General features: G+C 35.7%; 1 protein-coding gene across 2 annotated transcripts in view; it reads right to left on the bottom strand.

Annotated features, from left to right (window-relative positions):
* Positions 1–26,719, bottom strand: part of ADAMTS6 (ADAM metallopeptidase with thrombospondin type 1 motif 6) — a 157,239-nt gene that overhangs the window by 66,479 nt on the left and 64,041 nt on the right. For both annotated transcript variants that reach the window (XM_087759851.1, XM_087759850.1), the window contains exons 10-11: positions 15,853–15,999; positions 6,278–6,419 (exon numbers count right to left, since the gene is read on the bottom strand). In XM_087759851.1, coding sequence (XP_087615977.1) covers positions 6,278–6,419; positions 15,853–15,999 — 289 coding nt within the window. The remainder of the gene's footprint in view (positions 1–6,277; positions 6,420–15,852; positions 16,000–26,719) is intronic.

Raw genomic sequence — 26,719 nt, forward strand, 5'->3', positions numbered from 1 at the left:
TAATATGCTGCACCTCTTGATGAGCATTTGCTAAAATAGAGCACCAAAATAATCAGCTTGAATTATAACTTACAATTCAGACCTGAAAAGCATCAACCTAGAGTATTTTCAGCCTTACTGCTGAAATGCTGATGGCAACATGATTAAAACTAGAAGACTATAATTATGGGTGAACTTCAGAAGGTTGAAAGTTTAGTTCAGATAAGCACCCAAGTTACCATTTTAGTGCTCCACTACCAAATGCTCATTAAATGGTGCAGCATGTTATGAATCACAACATGTTGAAAGAATGTGAAATAGAGTCCGAAGCTTAAGTCATACATTCGTATTATGTTACCAGCATTCTTTCCTAAATATTGGGTGCTTATGTGAACCTTATGGAAACTACAGAAGCCACAAAAGGTCAATCACCTCCAAGTAGCATCTTCCTTTTCAAACCCATGCAACCTATCCCATCTTTATTCAAACCACATTTCAGTACCTGGAATCTTGTTATTGCTTCCACTATCATCTAATGCACTCCTGCTTTGATCACTAGCTTTCCCATGCACTTTTTAAACAGCTTTCATAAGATCCAGGCACATTGATGTTACGTCTGTGTCTCTTGTGAAAGAGAGAGAGACAAAGAGAAAGAGAAGGCGAAAGCGAACGAGAAAGAGAAAGCGAACGAGAAAGAGAAAGAGAAAGAGAAAGAGAAAGAGAAAGAGAAAGAGAAAGAGAAAGAGAAAGAGAAAGAGAAAGAGAAAGAGAAAGAGGATTTGGAGACAAGATAGTCCTAGGAAAGAAGAAAGGGGACTATAGGAACTTGTTAGAAAAAGATACAACAAGGATGTAAAACTTCTTTAGGTTCAGATAGAGGAAAACTTCTGGGATTTCCTTTGGTTATACACATCCTAACCTTCAAAAAAAGAGGGAACAAAATTCACTTTAAGAATAAAGCTGAAAGTGTTTCAAATGTTCTTAATTACAGCACTATCTAAGTCCTTACACAAGAAAAGCTTGAAACTTTAATCATTCTAAATGCAAAAGGCCTGCACAATAGTGATGAGAAGTCTTGCACTTGGCCTGCAAGATCTTATGAAATAAAAAATAATGGAAAGGTTGATAAAAGTGATAGAGTATAATACCAGGATCTTCAGTTCCTCTCTTTGCCTGCACATACTTTTAACACCAATTTGTGAGCAAAGTAATATAAATCCATCTGATCGAACTACTTAAGCTCTGCTAGCAAACACCAAGTATAAAACAACTTAGCCATGGTATGATGTATGAAGCTTGGCAAAGAAAGTCACTTTTCAGTTAGTTTCTAAGTACTATGTACTATGTGCATTCAACTGAATGCACAATCCTAGTCATAGTATCAATGGGCGAGGGAACAAAAGGGAACTGGTAGTTCTGGTGCAAAGATACACCAGTGGCTTCTCTGTCTTTCCTTCTGAAAAAACAGCTTCCAGAATCTGCTTCAACCTTCCTATTAAAACCCTACAACAAGCTTAATACCTCTCTTTATTTAACTGGAGTAAATCACATCAATGTTTCATGAAAAAAGTGACAGTTTAATTCACTAACATTAAAGTTCGTATCACCTGATTACAAAGGTCAATTGTAATTCAGGCTATTTCACCCTAGACGAAATATTGTAGAACTTCTGTGTATAGCAATTTGTTTACTCTCCCGGATTTGAAAGTTAGCTGACCAATGCTGTGTTGGTTTGGTCATTATCAACTAATTCAGTTAAACTATTCTGTCACTGAACTGGCATGTGGGAAACTAGGAAGCACTGAATGTATGACAACTGCATGTCCTGTATTTTTGTAGTCGACACCTTCCCAGCAACTTTCCATTAATGGTAATAAACTTTATGGCCACCTCCCATAACCCATCAAAAAGTTCCTACAAACAACTAATGCAAGGGAGCTATTGAAGGCAGCAGGAAGACTCCTTATTTCTGAGAATATACATTCATTCTGCCTGTTTACAAGCAGTAAGTTCATAGCTTGAACTCTATCTGTCCTCTAAAACACACTAACAAAATGTGAATAAAAACTGGTATTTGAGTTTAAGGCTATTTTCGTTGGCAAACTAAGTGGAGAACTTAATTGCAAACATAAGATCATGTCAAAGAAGAGAGCTACCTGTCATCAGCTAAAATACATTACCTGATATGTTAAATTCAGTGCAAAATAAAAAGAGTGGTCCTGCTGATTTCAGTGAAGCCATATATCCAGTGGAAAGGAAAGTTTGTCCGCTTTTGCCCCTTCTCAAAGTATTTACTGAAACCAATGACAGTGGAAAAGCATAAAATGCAAAAAAATATACTAAGGAATTGTAAGGCACTATCTCTGAAATCCATGCTAGCAGCCAACAGCTTCACAGATCATAAAATGCACCACAGCAACATCAACCATATGCATAAACTATTAACTGCTATTAAAATGTCTGAGGTTTTAGCCTCTGTCTTAAAAATGTGAGGACCAGCTCTAAGGCAAAGCATTATTTTGAACCACAAAATCTGTAAGTTACAGTCAGGCGTATTCCAGGTATTATTTAAACTCATAAAACAGAGAAATTCTAAATCAAGACTGGAATTCTTTCTTGAGTTAACCCAGAGACAGCCAACAGCCAAATGTTACTAGGCAGATGCTCAAAGGTTAAGGAGGTAAGGAGTCAATGAAAAAAGTTCTCCTTATGCTCACCTAAACAAAAGGACTGAAAAAAGTTCTGAACTATCAGGGGAACTGGCATACAAACAGAGCAAAGAACTGAGACACACAAGACAACCAGCAGAAGAGAATTCACACTGCAACACCTTAGAAGATGTAGCATATCCAGTAGCTACATAAATTAACAGGAACTAGCACTGTTCCTAATAACCTCAAAATCTCCCATGACAGTGAATCCAGTATGACACCTGAAAGCATGTATTGCCTTTAGGAAAATGCTATGCGGCAGTATTATAGGGTGAAATTTCCACCATTACAATTTGGCTTACTGTAAGTCAAAAATTTAATATTCTCCTAAATGTGAATGTGTATCCTAAAAAGGAAATATTTTAAGTACCTTGAGACATTGCCTCTCAATTCTTTATTCAAAGGATCTATTTCTTCACTTAAATTCTCTGAAATTACCCACTCTATCAAAAATGGTGGAAAATACAGTAGAAAGAACAATGCACGTGTAACATTAGAAGGATCACTGTCTACTTGCTAACATGTAGGGGTTCTTTTTCAGCTCAAAGAGCTAAAGCACCTCTTTGAATTCTTGTCTGATGTAATGTGCTGAACAATACAGGGAAATCTGACCAATAGCCAAAATGCTTTTGCTGGAACAGTTCTGTCCATAAGTGACTAAACAGTTTAACTAGGTCTAGTACTTACAATAGTATCAAAACAACTACCAAAGAGCTCCTTTTAAGGTCAGATTGGGTCCTTGTCCATAAACATACACACAGAAAGGCAGAAACTTGCAGCCTCGTTAGTACTTTAGTTCTGATGCCTTAATCATTCAAACACCTCTCCATGTATTTAACTTCAAGTTCCTAGAGTGAGAAAGGCTTCGGGTACTTAAATGTGCAAAATTCTTTGCAGCATTAGGACATGATCTATGATCAAAAGCAACAAACAGTTTAAAATAAACATACAGAAGGAATGGATGAGGAAATATGGGAGAAAAGGCAATGAACACACATTAACGTTAAAGCTAGATGGTTGAAAGAGGTAATTTTTCTAAAGGCCAATAAGACATTATGACAGAATTCCAAAGCAGAAAGAACATGAAGATTTTCCAAGTTACTTTAAAAACACCAACTATCTCAACAGCTACATCAGAGCCCAAAGGAGACTTGTAATTTTTTGGCCTTTGATTTGAGAGTTTGACTGTTTCTCTTGTCATGTCTCGCCATCACAAATCAGTAAAGAACATGAGCAAGACAAAAAGGCAAGCAATTTTCTCTGAGATTTCCCTTTGGTTTAGAATTTATTTCCTTCTGGGTCACTAAACCACATGTAGGAAAACCTGCTCTACCCCTTTTTTACCAGTCACTTCAAATAAAAAGGGCCAAAAGAAGTGCTAGAAAGTTAGTATAAGAACTAGGTCCCCTGTTAATTAGGGATTTTTACTGTGTTTTTCTGTCCATAGCTGCACATGTGTCTGTTAGAATAAGATCAATGAACTATTAATGGCATCTTCATGTGAACAGTATATCAAATAGGAATATCTAAAGCACTGACTGTTTAATTTTGATAATGAAAGAGTTGAGCAGAGTATTCAACTTAGCTTTTCCTAGTATTTAGATCTAGTTCCACTACTCAGTTCTAAAAACCCTTTCATATATGAATAGGTCTTTCTTGTGTGGCTATTTTCCATCTGCACTACCACCTTTCCAACACTTTTTTTTCCCCTTCAAAATTATCACTTGAAATCTGTATGATCATAATAATCATGATCACATTTTCAGAGCATTATGGCCATGGTGGACTATATTTTTAAATGTAGACGCTATTTTAAATGCATATAATTTCTTAGAGTAGATATCACCAGACTTCTACAATAACCTGTTATCTTAATATATGCAGTTTGAATACTATTATTAAAAATACATGTTTTTTTCTGAGACATAAGTTATGCTCACATTGACAGCACACTGATGGAACACAATACGCTACATCAGTTCAGAGGACTGGTAATGTCACATGAAGACATAACTTCTTTTAACTATTACCTCAATTAAGTGTCAATCTCTTTTTTGTAACTATAAGGGAATCCCAACAAAAACTTTAAAACAAAAAGAAAGCAGAAGGCAGAAATCCAATATTACCTACACATCTTCATCGCTTCCAATTGTTTGTGATTTAGAAACTGGTTTAAGAAATAAAGCGTACTTGCAGTGTGATCATCACAACAATGATTACATAGTTTAACAGTGTTTGAAAAATATAACATACATGTGGAAAAGCCAGGTTTCGCACATTATTAACTTTCCAGTTTAATTCAAAATGCAGTATATCTCCAAAGGCTGTGTTATAAATCATAGACTAAATACCTGCAGATTTCCTTAGTCTGAAAATAAAAGAGTGTGTGTGGTGAGAATTTGTAAGAAAAAAGAAAAAAAAAAAATTACTTAGATGTAGTGACAGGAAACAGGGCCCTTAAAGAACAGTGGTGGGAAGTGAGAACTTAAAGAGGAACAATAAAGGCCAAAAGAGGTTTGATGAGGGATCAGGAGCAGAAGGCCCAGTGATCTAGTCAGCCAGCTACATACAGCTTTTAAAATTTTGCACAATGGAATCTGCCAAAGAGGCATCCCAAGAATAATACTGTATTTATCACCCGAGGGATATTAAAAATGGACTTTCTTTGTAGCTAGCCTTTAGAGAAGTAAATAGGGTATAAATTCAATGATTACATTGTTTTATTTGAATAATCTAAAAATTAAAATATTATTAAAACTATTCACTTTTAAACCACTAGGTATGTTTTGAAGGTTTATTTAATTTAGTCTCAGCTGATTATTTGATGACAAGCACAGCAGAATGCATCCTTTTACTACATACTTTGGGCTGCAAGATTTAAAGTAAGTATTTTATAAATTTATTGTATAATGGCCTAGGTGTGCAGGTTTTTATTTCTACTGTAAATTTATTTACCTTAATTATTGCACACTGGTACTTGCAGCCAAAGCTTTGCTAGTACTTAGCTATTCAATATTCTGTTCAGCTATCTAGCTTCATGTTCCTCTGTTCCCATAATCATAATTCATCTTTCCAGAAAGAGATCTGAACAATGTGAGAAACAATAAACTCAATGTCAGAAAAAAAAAAAAGAAAATAAAAGCAGACCTGACAGATCAACACAAGTACAAAACTAATTTCAAAATGTAGCTTTAAACTGAAAAGTTAAAGCCAACACAACAGATTTCATGTTTCAAGGTTAATACAACACGAACCTGATCTCATTTAACTGAAATCAGGGAAAACTCTGTAGTACACTTCACAAGGAGCAGGATCAAGTGTTCTGGGCTCCTTTTTTTCCTAAAATTAAAGAATGCTTTCCCCAGCTTATTGTTACCCACACATTTTGGTGTACAGTACACACAGATGACTCAAGCAAAAGATGCAGCATAAGGATTAAAATGTACCCTTTGCTTATGTATGATGGCACCAGACATGCTATCGGAAATCTGTAACCCACTACTGCATCTAACTAAAGATTTATGTTATAAAGGAATATATACAAATGACTAAGCAGAACACTCAGCATAAGGATTAAGACTTCTTACCCCATATTTACATTGGCGGGATGTTGCTCCATACTGGAAGCGACACTGTTCATCAGCATCATACACCTGACCTGGGGCCACAGCTGGATAAAGAAAGTCACGCTTGGGAGGCTCATTATCAAGGCAAGTACCACGGCCCGAACTGTTCAACATAAAGGACCAAATCAATTAGGAATTCTACTGACTGTAAATCACAGTAATGATATCATGTATCTAGTTCTTATTTTTAACAGCACTGGGTGTGAAACAAATATGATTGCAATAAACAAACAGTAAGATGGTACACCCATAGTAAAAAGAAAAAATAATTAGAGGGAATTAAGAGATTAAAATAATTTTTCATCTTTATTATTAACAAAAATGCTTATTTTAGATTGTGAAATAGATTTCATATATTATCCTTTTTTAAAGTGCGATAATTTCTGAGCCACACAAGACTGATTTTCATTTTTGTTTTAAGATTCCTATTAGTTTTCACTGAAGAATAGCTACATTTGGTCATAGAATGAAAAATAAACAAATTAAGCAAATAAAAGAAAGTCAGTTTACAGTTCTTAATGACCCTTCTGATCCTTCAAACAGCTAAATACGATCTTATCATTATGAGCAGCTCAATTGGTTTATATAAAACACATTTAAATTTCAATGACTAAATGTGGATAGGATTAGGACCTTAACATGCATGCTTTTTTTCCATTTGAGTGAACAAAATAGTTACAGTAGTAAAAATTCTGCAGGATCTTCAAATTTACCTATACTATGGTGAGTGAAAAAATTTGTATGGATCCAAGATCTTTTCTATTGTATTAATAATATTTAGTCTTAAAAATTTCGTTAGAACTAAGATCATAATATTTGAAAACTTAAATATTTTCTTTTTTTGTATTCACTGTTTTCTTTGGTGATTGGTGGTTTTTTCCCCAAATTATGCCCATATTCAACCACAATATTTTAGTGTAGTGGAATAAATAACAAAGAAAGCCAAAGGCAGACAGAGTTCTGTTTAGAAAACTTAGTACTTTGCTAAATATAATTATTTAGTTTTATTTAGTCAGTGTGCATAAAAAAAGGACAGATGCTTTTTTACTTTCATTTCACATGTGAATAAGTGAGGATTTTTAAAGAATTCTTATGCCAACACTTTAAATTTTTTTCCGACATTCCTATGAATTTTGCCAGCACTTATTTTTTTTTTCAGAATCTTTTCCATGCACCTTGCCAAAGGAACATAATTTCAGAAGTGAATGTTCTACACTGTTTTTTGGAGATCTCCAATTTTCTATACTTTTCATCTGCAGATAAAAAAAGAGCAAAAAGTCTCCTTTAACTACACATTTTGTGTTCTCATTTTAATCCTACTTTATTCAATTCTTTGAAATACTACAATAAACCCTTTGGAAAAACAAACAACTGCTGACTACTTCAGAAAAATGCTAACAGCAACTAAGGCAATAACCAGGCAAATACAGAAAAAAATATGATATTTGGTTACTATTATCAATTAATTTAGTGTGATTCACCTGCACGCACACACACATGCAGACCCTCTCCTCAGCTGAAATCTACCTTTAAAATATCAACTGTGTGGTTCTGGCATAAAAAATAATGTACTTGCCTCTTTATTCCAGTTTTAATTATTGCAAGCATATATTTTTTCTAATAGCAGAAGTTGGGAAACTATCCTACATTCTTTTGAAATATTTCAGTGTTGCATTTTGCATCTATGAGGGGCACATAATTCCAATATGAAAATAACTCAAATACAATCTGATTTTTTTGCATTGTCTGGACCAAACTGCAGATAGGAACTTTGCTTAAACAAGCAGTGGAAAGTTTAGCATTTGACATCAGCTTGAGCTAGTACTGCATATAATGGGAAAATTTCCATAGATTCCAATAGTGCAGAGTTTGGTGTGTGAACTGTAATCCTGTAAATAGACAGCCAAGGCCACAACATTTAAAAACCCTCATTACCTTTGGTGACTCTCTCCATAGACATATGTACCCCTGCAGGGATTAGATTACAGAATCAGATCTAAATCTTTAAACTCACCAAACTTGTACATTAAAGTCTATACTTACTCTACAAGGCACGTAATTGCAGAAATATAAGTCAAAATCCTTGTAGTAAATATAAAAATATGCCTCTTTTGCTCTAATGACAGGATTTTCACCATAAAGAAATATTGTTGTAGCAGTAAAAAAGCAAGAAAATTACTACTAAGCAATCATTTTCTTACTAGCTACATTACATCACCACCTCTCAGACTGAAAACTTGTTTCTCTCTTTCCTTCTGCTTCTGTGTCATTATTTCTCTCAAGTAGTTGAACAAAATTGACACATTTTACGAACTTAGTGTGAGAACCTGATACCGTATTGTGTGAATTGAAGTATTTTGGAAAAGAAATAGCATGTGTTATAAAACACACTAATAAAACCAGGGACTTTTCATTGGTAATGAAAGGTCTCACCAAAGCTGTGTAAAGGATGAATACAAGCTGAGGACCATATAACCTGTCCAGACAACTTCTGCTGGACTCAGGAACGGTGTAATACTCTTGAGTCTGTGTCCTTGTTCTCCCTTTTTCTTTTCTCCACCAAAGCACAACCCAGATACTTGAGAAAAAAAAATCTGCTAAATCTAAGGGAATGAACCAAAAGGGTGCAAGAAGAATAATGGTATCGGAGCACTTTATAAACAGAGATTTAATAGTTATTATTGATCAGCCCTGCAAAAGTGAAAAAAGCCCTTTGTGTAGATGTAGAAAAGATAATTGGAAGGAAAAGAATGCCCAAACACCTTCATCTCTGCAATTTTAGAAAATTTCTACTCACAGTCACTTTTGTGCTTTTACCTTATATAGGAAGCATATACAAAGTCAAAAAACCTACAGGATATCCCTGCAGAGCATTTACATTTTTGAACAGGCAGTGGATAAATCTTTAGTGTCTGCAATAGAAATAAGATGATCTCAAACTCATCATTACATTCTATTTACTCCACAAGATACTAGTAGGACTCAAAGACTTTCTCATTTTCCTCATTTTAGGTTAATTTCATTATGTTTTATGGGGCATAGTGGGACTGGTTTCAATTATAAAATAGTTAAGCTTGATATCATTTCATCCCAGTATTCCAGTGTAGTGTCTCAAGAGATCTTTGTAAAGCACTCTACAATATAATTTAAACACTGTTTTGTATTTTAATATCACAGGATAGCAAATTAATCTGCTGTTGGGAAGGATATCAAGGATACTAGAGCATTCTCTGAAAGCTTAAGATCTCAGACATGCTATCACTGCTAACTGCTTGATCAAAATAACAGCAACCAGGGATTCAATGTTAGAATGTTTACAGGCTGAACAATGCAAAACTGAGGATCATCACCTCTGTACAGACATCACTGTTGTATCCCAGGCCAATAAAGAGAAAAAGCAAAAACCATGGATGGAGAACTTTCAGGGTTTATGCTCCTTTTACAGCATGTATTCCCAAATATCTCAGCAACATACACAGTACAACACAACTCCTTCAATGGCTGAAAAAAATACCCCAAACACTGGCACTAAAAATAGGTTTTGAATGTTACAGAGTTGGCTCATTCATAATAATGATGTGGACTATAATGTAAGCTATGATAAACAATGATAAATTAAATGTATTATAAATATTTGTAATTATCTGTTATAGCTAAACAATCATATACATAAATATATGGATAGTATACATAATATTTTATTTTTAAAATTACCCATAAAAATATGGAAAAAAATAGTAAAATTCATTAACTATAAACACAGTGCATTTTATACATATGCATACATATAAAAGCATGAATTATATAACATTTGGCTCCTAGCAGAATCCCTACTTCATATTTATTACATGCGCTCCCTGAGTAAAAAGGATTACTAAATGAAAACATTCTTGAATGTTAGAGAAATTCAGATACTGATGTAGATTTACCACTCACTCTCATGATAAATTCTACTTCTTTCCAATCTTTTATGCAAGGCTGGCTCTATGTCTTATTATCTATTTCATAGCAAAGACTCTCTAATTTTGCACAATCTTTTCATAATACTCAATTTTTCTTTTGCTTGGTAGTAGATGATTTGCTATTTCTTTAATGTATACTTTCCTCCATGATAGGGTCTGTGTTTCAAAGCATTCTTTTATTCATCTGAATAATTACTCAGCAGCCTTATTAGGAAAAATCTATTGGTCCATCTATCAAAATCATCCACCTACCAAAAGCTATTGGTATCTGGCCTTGAGAGTTTGGGAGAAACTAAGCTATAAAATACTGGGCCAATTTGTTGTTCTGTATTTATTTCATCAAACATTCAACAAATAAGCTAATGGGAATCTGCTGCTGATTCTGCCCTTTACAATTTCTTTAAATTTAAATAATCCAAGAGGTAGATAATACTTGCAAAGTCAACACTCAAAAACATATTGCCAGCCCATGATTACAGAAACTGGTTTCTCTTTTTTAACTGGGTAGCCTTTTAAGGCAAAACATAAGACTTTCAAAGTTTCAGGAATCTACAGTAATTGGGGACACGTGCTTTTTATTCAATTATCTGTTAGCTAAAAAAAAAAAAAAAGTCCTAGTAAACTTCAAAGAAAAAAGAAGCAAATTATAATCCAAACTGTAGGCCACCAGATAATACTGAATGTAAAGTTTCTCCATTGATTTGTAGAGAGAGATATGAAATTTTGATATGATTAATGTGACCTTATCGTTCAAACCTAGTCTTGGCTTGTACTTTTTTTAAAAGTTAATTTAGATTTCTGGAGTACCAGGGGACTGGCCAATCTACCATAGACAGCATATGAGGCATACATAGATGTATCCTATATTTATCTTGCATATCCACTTGTATGTCCAAGATTCTTGGGTAGATGATGTCTGGGCCCAAACATTAGATAATGTTTTTTATATTGTGTACACCAGCTTGCTTGGACCAGGGTAGTTTTGGTTCCCTTCCAGAGTTAGAAAGGTGTAGTCTTAGATCTAAATCCCGCTGCATGGCAATCCTAGAGACTCTCCAAGAATTTACTGTGATAGATCTGACTTATTCAAATAGTTTAAAGACTCTTGGTTCTTCTCCATTCATCTTCAAAAGACAATCCTGCCTTTGCAAGACAGAGTTGGCCATCTGGCTTCTTCTCACATCTTCTCCTATCTGATACTGACCCGATTAGCAAACTATGATTCCAGAAATCACCCAGATTTTATTACATAAAACATAAAACTAACTGAATAAAGAATTCTAAGCAGAAAGTTCTCTTCTTTACATCTAGGTATCTGCATGGCTCTGTAGGCACACTGTATAAATATATGCTGGCTATAATGAAACTTGCATGTTATATATATGTATTTTATATACACACACATACACATACACACCGCATAGAATGAAATTTATACTAATGGTTTTTCAGTCACAAACAATATTTTTAGGTTTGGTTCGTTTCTCCTATAAACATATATTAAGAGTTTCTACTCCTCTGACAGGAATCCCTGTTCTCTAACACTACTCTCCAACCCTTCAATTCTCAGTGAGTATTTCTGCATTTAATTCCATAAAAGGTTAGTGGAATTTAAAGCCATTGTAAAGCACTTATGAACAATTCAGCTGATTAAACTGAATTCAGTCAATCTTTCACTCTAACATAGAGCGTGACAGACAACAACTGTTATGTGCTAGAAGGAATGTTTTCCCCAGAAAAAAAATATTTTCTGGGGCTATTTCAGAGTCTGTGCTGTCTGGTCATCCTTCTTGAGATTTTTGATAGATCTATTAGCAATACTTAGCTTTGCTTTGTCTTATTGTCATCCTTTGAGCCATATTCATCCTCTATCTGGCCATCCCCCAAAATAAATTGTTTTCCCAACTAGTGCATGACTGAATTGATACCTTCCAAGTGATACTTAATGGCTGTTCCTCAGTAGCCTCAGTCTGGAAAATTTGTTTCCAGGTATAGTTTTAAGGAAGTCTTGAGGAAGAGAAGGACGGAGGTGAGGCTCTACTTTGAGTGTCACCAGGATGACTTCTGTTTCAAAATGCTTCTGCCTAATGACAAAGCACAATGTGGTATCTACACTACAAAATGGCACACAGTGCAAAACTACCATAGCAAGTGGTGACCCAAGCTGGTAAAATAGTAAATCCACATTAATCTACCTTACCATATAATACTGTGAACAGGTAATGAGCTTCCAGTGAAATTCATTCCAGCTGCATTATCCTGGTGCCATGACAGCCCTGCCCAAACTTGTATCCAGATCCAAGCCAAGAAATCTAAAAGATGTTGTGGTATGTCATACAGACTCCTGGCCCCAGATTTCTGCTTGGGTATCTGCATTTCATCCCATTGTGTTTTCTCTTTCTTGTTAGATAGAGCTAAATGAATTCTAAACTAGCCATACTCATTAAGCACAGAAAAAAACCAAATGTCTTCCTTGTTTGTAGTCTACTGGGTCCTGTCCCAGCTGTTTTCCCATTCTTGAAGAATGGAAAGAAAGGGGGCAGAGTCTAATCTATCTGGAATAAACATCTGGAGACACAGACAACAACATCTTGAGGCTTTGCCTCTGAAGCTCTAAATCAGCATTTTCCTCATCTGATGCTAACTTATGGAGAAGTATTAGAAAAAAACGGAATCATTTTTCCTGTCTGGATGCAGACTGTTCTGCTCTTATAGGAGCTTTCAGGGAATTGCTACCACATGAAACTCACTGTTTTTGTTTGCTTCTTGCTCACTGATCATTAGCTGCAACAGAGAAGTATCTGCTCTTAAAGCTGTTCTGCCTTAAGGAAAGGTGTGAATGGGTAAAAAGAAGTGATCTAGGCTTCTAACAGCTGTCCTGCAGATACCTGTGTAACTCTATCTCAACAGCTTCCTGCTGTCATTGAGGAGATGACATGAAAACTTGGGGAGAAAACTAGAAACTGTAGAAAAAAACTACAGTTTTACAGACTATTCTACTTCACAAAATAATAAAAGAACTATTTTAAGAAAAAAAAAGTATCAATTCATTTATAGGATATTAGAACCACAAACAATAAGAAGCATAGATTTATAATGAACAGATGATGTTTGAGAAATCTGACATTTTTAAAAACAGATTGCAAAATTAGTAGATGAAGGAGAAGTTATCTTTGGCTCTTAGTACATTATTCAACACAGTATCCTATACAACTGGAATATCTATTCATAATTGCAATGCGTAAAATAATGTTTATCCAAGGTGGCTTTGAAAAAAATAACATCTACATTCCAGGTTACAAAAATACAGCTAAAATATTACAAAAGATCATTTATTATTGAAGCTGTTTTGTGTATTTTTTTTTTTTACTCTAGCTCAAATATCACTCAGTATCTTCACTGATTTTTTAAATGAAATTTACAGATGGCAGTAATTCGAGTAGAGTTGCAAACACTGGCAATGATAGAGTAGTATCTCAAAAACCCTGAAGAGATTAGAACCATGGGAACCAGAGCATTATGCTGTCTTTATGCTAATATAACTACAATTTCACTGGCATTCCACAGACAAAAATTAAACTTAACAGTGAATCAAACCTAGGGAATGGAAAAGAATAATGGCGATGCTAACAGTAAATAATAAAATATATTAAAAAACTAAACATGAAGTAGAGGAGGCACAAGCTAAACATGTTTTTAACTGGCAGTGAAAATTTGGAAGATCACTGCATACGTATTAAGTAAAGAAACAAGAAAGTTTGTTCAGGCTGAAATTTAAAACTGTGCAGGAACATTATGAACAAATGTTCAGCTCTATTACATTTGCAGGATAACACAAGCCACAGAATTTTACCACTTTTCTTTCTCTAAATCCATGAATAAGAAATGTCTTCTTAGCTATCTGTTGAATTATGTCTTCTTCAACAGACAACTTATTGTCAGGACAATTATGGGATCAAAACGGAGGTCAGAAGAGAGCAAGAAATAGAAGTAAATGAGACAGAGAATAGCAGAACTGTAACAGTAAGAAACAAACTCCCAAATGCTACAAGAAAATACCTGAACTGTAAGCTTACAGTCAGAACTACTAAGCTGTGAAATAATTTCTCAGAAGAGATGCAAAAACCGTATTCTTTGTCATAGTTAAAACTAGGCTGCATGACATACTAGAAAGACTACTAATGGGAACAGCATTGAATTAACAGAAATTATTGGTAATGATAAAACAAAACTACACTGTACATTTTTTTTATAATGGCAGTGTTAAATGAATGCATATATATCTCTCCTGAGAAAATCAATTTATATTGTGAGAAACCTGTATCACACATATATGTAAGGATGAGTTATTCAGTGTGCTTTAGCTTACGCACTCATCTTAAATGCTCCAATACATAAAATTGGGTGGCTGCACAATTCAGTGGCATGATACAAAATGCCTTAACCTAATACAGTATCTGGAGAGAAGTTTTTTTTTTTTCCCTCTGAACAGCACCAATGTTAAATGTCTGTCTCTGCCCACTGATTCTATAGGGAGCTCAAACACCTTCTCAGACCAGATTCAGTGATCCTCCACATTGTGTAGGAAGCTACATTTGAACCAACCTAAAGAAAATTTATAGGTCTAGATGGGTCCCTTCAGGTAAGATTCAGAATACAGAACCTTATTCTGAGGTTAGACCCCTGAAAGAGGAGACACTAATTTTATTCTTAGTAGTCTCAAGGTTAGACCACTTGACTGGTTTAAGTGCATCTCCTAAAACACAGTGAGTGTCTGAATTACTGAACCACCTTTATTTCTTAAAAGAGTGATTGCACTGATGACACTGAACCTACCAACCAACTGCTATTTGCTCCCATAAAGCCCATCGTATGCCATTTTAAAAAATCCTGCTATTAATCTGTTCTCAGTGAACTCACAGTTTTGTGTTTGTCTTCCAGAATTTAAAACACATACAAAGGCTTCATTATGCATCATATATACCAATGTATACATTGATATGAGCACATTTTTGAGACTGACTTATTTTGACTGTTTACATTTTTTCATACGGAAGTAAAATTTTAGGTAGCAATCTACTTCTGGACAAAAAATCACCACAGAAGTACAAGTTAGCGCAATTTTAAGGTATTACTATAAAGATCTATGCCATCGTCTCCTATAAACTTTATATTCTCATCAGTGGTACCAAAGAACATTGACAGATAAAAACCCGCAAGACTCCATGAAAAAAATCTGGAGAATGTAATGTACGAGGAACAGGGCTATAACCTTTCTCCCTTCATTAGATTCCCTTGCATTATGTACATATTTAAAAAAAATACTTTCCACCATGGACAGAACAATTCCACCCTTCTCTGTTTCTCACCCTCAGATGAATGAAGTAATGACATATGATCAGCACTTCAAAATGTTTTGAACAGATTAAAAATCTTAAGTCTTAAGTGACTTGCTATATTTCTGTCCATTCTAAAAATGTAAACCATCAGAACAGGTCACTGTATTTCTACTATTTATCCTGAAAAGTGTTAATTTTTTGAAAACCAATGATTTTTTCTTGAGAGATTACTTACTCTAAAAAACTGGTGATGTAATCCCGACTGCAGGCTGACCAAGAGAAAGGATTGGTGTTTGCTGTAATATGAGCTGCCATTAGCTTTGCTGCTTCATGACCTTTGGTCCCACAGGAATTTCCAATTCCATCATGATTCATACCAAAACTGCCCAAAAGAGGAGGAGAGAAACAGCCCATTACCCTTCTACAGCATCAGACATCTCTTAAAACTTCATGTCACCTTTAGAGAAATCATGTTGGACCTAAAAGAACACACTTAGTACAGGAGAACTCTTAAGTGGATAATCAGGATCAGTTAAGTTCTATTTATTCTACTCAGATCTCAGAATACTGCACAATTACATAACTTCCTTTTCTCCCACAGACTTTTCAAAGCATTTTGCTTATTTTCTAAAGCCTTTAAAGAAAATTTAACAATATTCTTGCAAGATAAATACAGAACACTCAGTTGTTATTTGGTATTGTACCTGGACAAGGAATATACATTGTGGCACTGACATTTAGATTAGTAAACAAGTACAAACAAAGAATAGGTGATGTTGCTGTTACAGTACAGTACAGGCACACAGCAGTCAATGATAATTCCATCAGAATATGGGTTTTGCAATTCCCAGGGCCATGCTGTATGCACACTCCCTCTCTGTATCGTCAATATAACCATCAAATTAAAACTAGAAGTAAATTCACAGGGCATCTATTTGAAAAGACTTTCATTACAGACTATCTTTAGTTAAACTATTACTGTTATTCCTAAACAACGAGCAACGTATACCTGACTGGCCTGACATAAATGAAGCACCTGAACAGAATATTTCTTAATAGTATACACTTTTCAAAAACTCCATTTTCTTAGTCTGCCTTTGATTAATTTCCATTCAATCACTTGGGGGGAAATTAGTAAGTCAAAATTCATTCCTTCTTCCCAAACATGGCACAAGGCTTATGAAATCAGAGGGACAGGTCTTGAGACAGGTAGTGAGCCTCCCTGACCACCGGACAGAGAAGTAGTTAAAGGGAATGCCAAAACTGAGCTTCTGCACACCCAGAGCATCCAAACTGTCACTTCTTGGTGTATCATACAAAGAGGTCAGTCTGTGGAGCCTTCTGTATTACAAATGCTAAAAAGACTGGCTCCCTGATTTCTTACTCATCATTCAGGAACATAAACGTGTTGAGGCACTCCGTTTTGATTTTCTAGAAACTTAGGGCTGACTGCCAGAAGATACAAATGGTGGCAGATTAGAGGCTTGCCATTTATCTACTGACAATACCACTTCATACCAGTTCACGCCACTTTCTTCACTGAAAACAGTGATAGTGGTGTTATATAAATCTGAACATACTGCTCCAGAGTGTGGTACAAAAATACAAGACCTTCATGTTACTCTGAGCGTCAATACACTGGATACTGTTTCACCTCTTCAGCTGATCACAACAACCTACAAGCACAAGGTATGGCTAACCATTCCTCCCATGGGCATTTCAGTGTGTGGGAAAGAGTTGAATTGGATCATGCTGACTATACCTGATATCCAGCTTATCCCTAATTAGTATATTCCATTTGTCAAAGAAATGACAGATTTCAACTGTCTGGAAATGAAATTTGTATATTCGGGGCTTATGAAAAGAAGAACAATCTGTGTAGTTGAATAGTTTTCCTTCTTCTACCAGCTCTCCTTGTGAAAAAGATGATGTTGCTGACGGTGGCAGTGGTATGCCTGATAAAAAGCATGTCTGTGAATGGAAGCTGCAATTCCTGATGCACCCAAGAACTCAATGCCTTTTCATGAGCTGATGGTATTCTCATTTTTTATAAATATTAATTCACCTAAATCATCTATTCCCTTCCAAGAAGGCTCTTCTACTTGCCCTTGTTTCTGAATTTAGGAGGAAACTGATAATTAGGTGCAGGTAATATTTTCTGATGCTTGGAACGGGGTTTTGCAATTACTGTCTTCTATTTCCAAAAATGGTAGTGGCAGCATGTCACTACAGCCCAGCATTTTGCACTTCTATGGCCAGGACTGCAGATGAAAACACATTTCTGTCCGAAGTACCAGTTTTATTTCCATCAGAACACGTTGGTTATATTCAACCATCCTTTCATTAAAGCTATGTCTTTTACAAAAGCATGTTTGCAATCAGACTGGGGTGGGAAGGCAGGGAAGAAAGGAAGGAACATACAATACTCTTTGTGGAACTAATGTTATAATTTACTTACCTTTTTCAAACTCACTAAAGAGATGCAGAGTGTATTTCTTTCACTGGCTTAAAGAGCCTGTCTAAAACTACGAGTATAAATCTGTCTTTGAAAGAACAGCCAGATGCGTGAGGAGAGAGTGAAAAGTCTTCTCAGGTGACACAGGAGTTTTTCTATGAAGTTACCTTTCCACCTACCATCTCAAGGAAAGACGTTTAACCCAGCAGCTCTTTTTTTTCAGGCATTATGGCTCCTCTTTTCCCAAGACAGCACCTACATTACATTTAAGAACTGTGCAAAGCAGCAACACTAAGAACTTCAAAATCATAACTGAAACTCTCCTGCAATTTCTCTATAGTTTGCATATTTCTTAAAAATACTAAGAAGGCAGCACATCTGACTAGTGCTCTGTGCCCATTTCATTTACTAACATCTGTAATGGAACAGATTCTTTTTTCCTTGCCATTCTGTTTTTCCTTATATCTGAAAAAATTATCTGAGGGAATCATTTGTAATACACTTTCGACTTAAGATCTGACCTCAGAAATCACAGAGGAGATAATTACTCTCAGCTGCACTGAATAAAACAGCAGTAGAATACCAGAGACTCTGGATTATAAGCAGAGGGAAGGATGGGAATGTAAACTTCTCATCTAACCTTCCTTCATCTTGCGAAGAAACAATACTGCAGGTCCCAACAATTTAATTTGTATTTAAAATTAGGTTACTGATTTGTTGGGTGGTTCTAAACTATGATGGTTATGGTTGCCAAAACATTTACTGTTGATGTATCTGAAGTGACAGCAGTTATTTTTGTGAGACAGCCAGGACGCTTCCATCCTGATTTATTATCCAGACACTTAAGACTCAGAGAAGACAGATCCAAACCAATCTTAATGCTTCTCACTACTGTTCACTGAGGTTCATTTTGTATACCATGTACTTTTATAGCACTGAAGTTATCTGAAATGTGCTACTCAGGTGAACTGCTTTTTCTCATTAACAATCAATTATGTCTGCTTTTCAACTGTAGTGCTGATGATCTGCATATCAAACAATTTCCTAGCTTTCTTAGGGTTTGGAGCATTCAGAACTGCAGAGTATGCTAATGTTTCCTTTCTCTAAATACAACAGGGTATGTTCATTTTTTAGCTGCTTACTGATTCACGAGTTATATGAATTTGACATAATTCTTTTAAAGCAGTGGCTCTTACTTTGCTCTGCCACTTGTTTAGCAGTGCAAGGAAGAAGCGAACTAGAGACTAAGAAACTTGAGTCAGGTGAGACAACAAAGTTACCGGAACACAAACAAGAGAAATACTGTAAAATCAAGCACTTGACCTTCTTGTCCACTATCTGAGGCTGATTTACAGATGCATAACTACATGAACTCTTTAGGAAAAATAAACTGTTCTTATTAAGGGAGAAAAGAAACTTGAACCTTAAGAAGTTTTATTATACTAATTATTTGCACTAGGGGAGACAAAATAAACATACATACTAAGAGTGAAATGGGTCATTTTCAGGCTAAGTATCTTGACCCAGGTACATTGCTAGAACTGCTAGAATGCAGTGCCTCAGCGTGTTAGACACACTGCTCTCACAACATTTATAGAGAATGAAGCAAAGGGCAGGGAAGGGTCATAAAGTGCACCAGAGAAGAATACCTTAAAAATTTCTAACAGTAAATCTCTACTACAGTGAGAAGATGGAAGGCATGCCTAAACAAGTACTCTTGTATTAGACAAAAGACCTAAAGGGTGAAATATAATTTGCTTGTAAAAACTGCCAGTTTATTTTATTAGATACTTTTTCATAAACTTCGTATTCATTTATTTTTTGTAGTACGTTGTACTTATTTTCAGAATTATTAAAAAGGTGTCATTTAGATCTATATATGTATTCCATATAGCTTAGAATGTCTACTTGCAGCCTGAATTGAAAAAAAATAAGAAAATTGTCAGCTTCCCTATATCTGTAAATGTTACCATAGCTTTAAATTGCCATCCAGAAGGACCTGGACAAGCTGGAGAAATGGGCCTGTGTGAACTTCAGGAGGTTCAACAAGGACAAGTGCAAGGTCCTGCACGTGGGTCAGGGCACCCCCCGGTATCAGTACAGGCTGCGGGATGAAGGGATTGAGAGCAGCCCTGCGGAGCAGGACTTGGGGGTACTGGTGGATGAAAGGCTGGACATGAGCCAGCAATGTGTGCTCGCAGACCGGAGAGCCAACCGTCTCCTGGGCTGCATCAAAAGCAGCGTGGCCAGCAGGGCGAGGGAGGTGATTCCGCCCCTCTACTCTGCTCCGGTGAGACCCCCACCTGGAGCACTGCGTCCAGCTCTGGTGTCAGCACAGGAAGGACACGGACCTGTTGGAGCGGGTCCAGAGGAGGGCCACAAAAATGGTCAGAGGGCTGGAGCACCTCTGCTATGAGGAAAGGCCGAGAGAACTGGGGCTGTTCAGCCTGGAGAAGAGAAGGCTGTGGGGGGATCTTACTGTAGTCTTTCAGTACTTAAAAGGGGCTTACAAGAAAGATGGGGACAGGCTTTTTAGCAGGGCCTGTTGCAATAGGACAAGGGGTAATGGTTTTAAACTAGAAGAGGGTAGATTCAGACTAGATATAAGGCAGACATTTTTTTACACTGAGGGTAGTGAAACACTGGAACAGGTTGCCCAGAGAGGTGGTACAGGCCCCATTCTTGGAACCATTGAAGGCCAGGCTGAATGGGGCTCTGAGCAACCTGATCTAGTTGTAGATGTCCCTGCCCATTGCAGGGGGGCTGGAATAGATAACCTTTAAAGGTCTCTTCCATCCCAACGCATTCTGTGATTCTATGATTCTATGAAATTGGCTTTTCTTAGTGACATTAGAACATGTACAAGGATGGAAGAAAGGGAAAATGTTTCAGCATTATTTTGTTCAACAAAAAGTCCATGAATGTGAACATAAGCTACTATTAAAGAAGAAAAGATTTTTTTTTCCCTACAATATCAGAGCTATGAACCACATGTAGCAAAGTGCAATTTTTGTGTGGACATACCTGGCAGTTTTCTTAATTATTCTCATGTCTACTAGCAGTGAAATGTTTCTCAATTGATATGACGTTATAGTAAATTTTTGGAGAAGATACACTCTTCATATTTTACGGTTTTATAGTAATAGAAGGTCAGCACTTTTTCTTTACTTTTTTAACCATATCCCCCATACCATGTCATAAGAGAAAGTTCTCTCCATATATAGTCCTCCATATATTTCTAGCTAATGTTATAGAAGTATTGGTCATAGCTTTGTAACAGCATGCAAATTGCAAGTCACCCTTAAATGACATTACAAATGAAAGAAGAAAAACTATGGTCTTGAAAAATCAGTTTATTTCGGTTTAGGATCACAAACATTGATAGCATTTATTGAAACTACCTAATATTGCATTGTTCCCCTCAAGAGAGGAATCAAGATTAATTAGCTGCTTCACTTTCTATTTCCATGTCTTAATGTGGATTTTAACCTTAACTGCTGATTTCCTGCATTCGGAGATTATTATATGGTTTGGACCATCCCTAATCCTTTATCCTGAAGCAATGCAGAATTTAAAACTTTGACTTTGGTGAAACATTTTACTTCCCTGAAAACTTGGGAAACAAACTAATTGAATAATGGTAGCTTTATAACAAGCATACCTGCCATGAAATTAAACATAATTTTAGCATACTTTTATCATAACATTTTTCCCATTTACTTCCTAAGTGTCATTCTTCTCTGAGTTATGGCTGATGATCAAACACCCCATCAAATACAATTTTTATATATTGGCATATATTAGTATTAAATAATGTATGAAGCTCTTAAAAGCACAGTAAATTCTAATTTACTAAAAAAATGCAGCCTGTTCAGAAACCTGAACTTTCTTATGGGGAAATGACAGACTTCTATGGGATTATTAGAAAAAGTAGAGCACAGAGTTCTCCTCCTGGTTTACACTGCCGTAGCTATCCAGCTTTCATGCCACAAGAGTAACATCAAGTAAGGTTTGTGTGCTACACAAAGCCAGAGTGTGAATGCACCATGTCTCCACACTGTAGGTCAAAGTGGAAAGTATTGGCTCTAATCAGGAAGCAAAACTTCTAAGCTCAGATTTCCTTTGGAAATTCATGATGCCCTGAAGGTTATGATAACCTTCCTCTTCACCCCCATTTATTCTTTTTACACTTTTGTTAAGATCTGTGAAGCATTATTACTTTTTCTTGATTAGAATGCTTTAATGTTAGACAAATTATTTTAGTATTGCAACTTCTGAACTTCAAATAATATTTCACAGATATTTAGACACAAGCCTTTTTCATATTGTAAATATAAATATGTCAGAGAAGCCAGAACTGTTTTTCTAGCCTTATGTTTTATGACATTTCATTTTATACGCACAAAACAGCATTAAAATTGAAGTTCCAATGAAGACTTTTTTATAGAAGCTGCATGCTTTTATACCTGTAATATTTCAAAGGCAGACATAAAACAATGTTCCTTTAAACAAAAAAGACCAGGGCAGGGGCCAGGGGAGGCAAGAGAGCGAGAATATCATTATGTATGGCCTTATGTGACTTGTCCAGACAAAAACTGGACACATTTTGGTTTTTGGTTGTTTGTTTGTTTGGTTTTTTTTAACTAAAAAAAGTTACTTAAACTGTCCCTAAAAATTAAAGGCATCGTTCTCAGTCAATCCTAGGCATCTAGCAGGACCATAGGCATCTAGCAGGGACAAGTTTTAACTTGTTCTGGCTGGTGTTGAGGTGTTCATACACTGTAGATTTGAGACGGTCTGTCAGCCCTGCTATAGTTGAAGATGGAAGACAGCATCATCATAGACAATGATGACAGCATCAACTGGAGATCTGTTCATGGGAGACTTGACAGGAGGTGGTGTTAGTACCATTCATCCTAGTTGTGTTTCAACTATTTCTGAAAGCTATTTTGCAGATTGGTATGTGCATCCCTATTACCTCAGATTGGAGTATTTTCCTGCTAGTTGTACAACACAAACATTCCTCGACACACATTTCTTCTAGAAAACATCTCACTCAAACTCAGGTCCTATAATGCAGCCGAGGCTTGACTGATCAAACATGAAACTCACTGGTCACTGAAGACTGAAAAAAAGACAACCAACTTCTGAAAGTACCTCTAGGATTTCCTGGATTAGAAATTTCTACTCCAGCACTGAAGACCAGCTTTCTCATACGGGAGAAGAGATATTTATGCTAGTTTTCTACTTTGCATACAGACTAGAAAAAAACTTTATAAAAAGTGCTAGAATTGCAGGCACGTTCTAGCTGTATGAACTAATTCAGAAGTAAATCCATGCCTGAAAATATCGTTCTTCATCTTGAAGCCAATTTACTCTGTTAGACTATAATCTATCTTCTTATTATTTCTTACACTTTTTTCATCAATATGATTGCCAAACTCCTCTGAATTTCAATTCATTACATATTCTATAAGTCCAGACAATTCTGACTTTACAGAAATTACTTTAGCCACCAGCCTTTTCTCCCTGCTCCTTCCATACAGCCCTCAATAGCTGTCTGTCATTGGTAAATTCTTTTCTTACTCCAAGTTTTATGGACAGCTCTCTGTTCTAAGCCTAGTCCACTATCTTCATGTTTTGACATTTCCTTTTTATTTTTACCCCTTTAGTTTCCAGATCTCAGCTAACTCTATAGGACTACTACAATGAATGGCACAATGCCTTTCTTTTAGGGATATACCCCTTTCAATGGAGCCTGGAATTCCTCAACAGTTCAACTAAGCATCCTGTACAGCATGCATGGGGCAAGCTAGGCATTTTAGAAAGTATCCAAATTAAAAAGCATAGAGCAGAGAGCCACCTAACTCAGCTGGCAGGGAAACAGAAAATGGGACTGGATCTTAAATCTTACAACTCGTCTGAGCACAAGAGCATATTTAACCCTGCAAATAGTTCCTTTCTTCACCAACAAGAAAAAGACAAACTTTCCTTGACAAGGCAGGGGACACACATTCAGTTCTCACTCCTGCCATGAGAAATCACTGGTTGTGACTTTTGCTTACCAGAAATCTTTAGTATTTCTTTGGTGTGAAATATATAATGGTAGGAAAGTAAGCATTCTGTAAGTCAAGCATCATAAATCAAATTTCTAGAGACACTATTCTGAAGGCTAAAGGGTGCACTCTGAATTTTATTTGATTCACAGAAGTATTAAGAGTAATACAAGGCTGTTCTCAGAAACATGCATAGGGAGAAACAACCATGAAACTCTTAGTCTAGCACCATTCTTTATGCTCTCAAGAAAGAAACACAGAGTTAATCACCGTGTACAGTCATCTTCAATAAAAACAGCTGGTTATGAGTCCCAACTGCACACAGCTTATCTGCATCAAAACTGGGTTATACACATATAAAAACTACAAGTGGTAAGGAACAGAAGCCAAAAAAATATTTAAAAAAAACCTTATAAATATTTAACAGAACGTATGACTGACCATAATAATCACACTCTCACTCTCTGTCTCTTTAAGTCTTCAAGACTAAGTGCTTTTCTGGATAATATTCTTCAACCAAATGGAAGTTCCGTGGACCAATACAAGGTTAAATGAGTTAAATTTAATACACTGTGATATACAGAAAGTCAGACTGAATGATCTAATGGCTTCTCATCACTCTATAATTTAATAAACTACTAGAAACTAACAACAAGTTGAGCCATACTTCCATAAGGGAATCTTACAAATCCAATTTTGGAGAAACTGTGGATAATCTATAAAAATATATGTATTATCATTACCATTCTCTTTTAATCACAAGAGAATTTTATTCCTTAGTTCAACATCTTTTTAAAAAACTCAGTATTCCATGGCAACTATATAATGAATCAAAACATGATCTTTCAAAGTGCAGTCCTCCCATTCTAATTTAATTGAGTGCTTTTTTGTTGTATGTTATATAATCTGTGTAGACACGTCTCTTAAATGCTTCTATTTTTCATTTGACAATGAAGCTAATTTCCTATTTCCCACTTATGTCTGAAGATAAAAGCAATCATCATGGTACAGCCACAAAAAAGTTTACAAGGCTCCCCAAAACAATTATTTTACTCATATATGCAAGTACCTTCTAGTAGGTACTAGGATGCAGGAAGTTGAGAGGAAATAACAACTTCCCTGATTTAGTTGTAGTGGCATTCAGTCAAGTGTGGATGAATGGGAGGTGATGAGTGGATAGCACAAAACATTATAAACCTTGAGGATTTTTTGCCCACATATTCTTCCCAGTTTTTACTGAAGGTATCTGCATGGCATGTTCATTTTTAACACCAAGCTTGCAGTGCAACTTTCTTTAATTGCTGTGCATTGGATAAAAGCTAAAGGAATACTATTTCTACTTTCTTTTCAAACCAGCATTTGACATGTCATGCCAGCTACAGGATGAAATGAAAGCCTCAAAGAGCTGAGATTTTATGATTTCAAAAGACCTTACATATAAGAAGCCAAAAGATATGGAATGTAGAAAACACAGAGGGGTAAAAAAATTCCTGTGATCACAGGATATATGCTATCGCTATATTGTTTTTCTCAGATTCTAACCAAAGTCTAAGCTCTTCAAATCAATGCCTGTCATCATGCCAGCTTTGCATGATAAAATAGCTGCATATATTTAAATTATTTTCATGTATCTGTGGAATAACCTGCATAAAATTTGTAGTTGCATGACATATAGATTAGACTAAAGACATGGTATTCGGAGACTGTTTTTCGTGTTAAACGTGACAAATTCACAGCAAGGTCACCTATTACCGTAAGAGATGTTATTAACAGGAAGTGCAGGACTATGAGTGATTTGGAGGAGCTCCTTCCTCAACAGTGGAAATATATTTTCCTTTACCCTATCTTTTTCAACTCATGCAAGTGAAGGAAAAGAATGAAGGAAATTAGGATGAGGAGAATTACATGTGTTTCAAATTATTTTTGTACAGATCTTATACAATTGCTTTTGGATTCTAAAATTCATCTACTTCAGTGCAACTGCAGTGTTTTTTTCATACATAATATAAATGAGATCATACTTGCCCAGTGATTATCTTGCATGATAGGTGGGCTGGAAATAACTGTTTACTTCCAACTCCTTTTTTTGATCAGCAGATTGATAGCTTCCATTTCAGTCTGCATTGGAACTTTTAGCAGTTGCATCAGCTAATGATTGGAAAAACATGTCATCCATAACTCACTGTTGGTCAACCCATGTAAACAAAGAAGGAAACCTCTTGATAACAGAAGATGCCCAGTCTTTTCAGAGTCATCACAATGTACTAACAATGCTGTCTTTTGAAGGAAGACATGAAATATTTCCAGACCAAACTCTATTCAGATTTTATCAGTCTCATAACATCACGCTCTTTAAAATGATATGCTGACGCTTAATATGTAACAAGTGATGCTATGACTGCTCTGTGACTGTTTTATATACTTCATGCTTGAGTGAAAGATCACTAACAGTGTATTAATATTGACAACAGAATCAATGTTTTAATGAAAATAGTTTGAACTATATTTAAGACAAAATAACAAAAAGCAAAAAAATTACCTTTTAACAACTTTTGTTTCATAAAGAAAGGTAGACAAAAGTAGGGGGAGGG

This window comes from Nipponia nippon, unplaced genomic scaffold, assembly GCF_047370975.1.
Source record: "Nipponia nippon isolate SJK-2023a ecotype South Korea unplaced genomic scaffold, ASM4737097v1 scaffold_20, whole genome shotgun sequence".
NCBI classification, from domain to species: Eukaryota; Metazoa; Chordata; class Aves; order Pelecaniformes; family Threskiornithidae; genus Nipponia; species Nipponia nippon.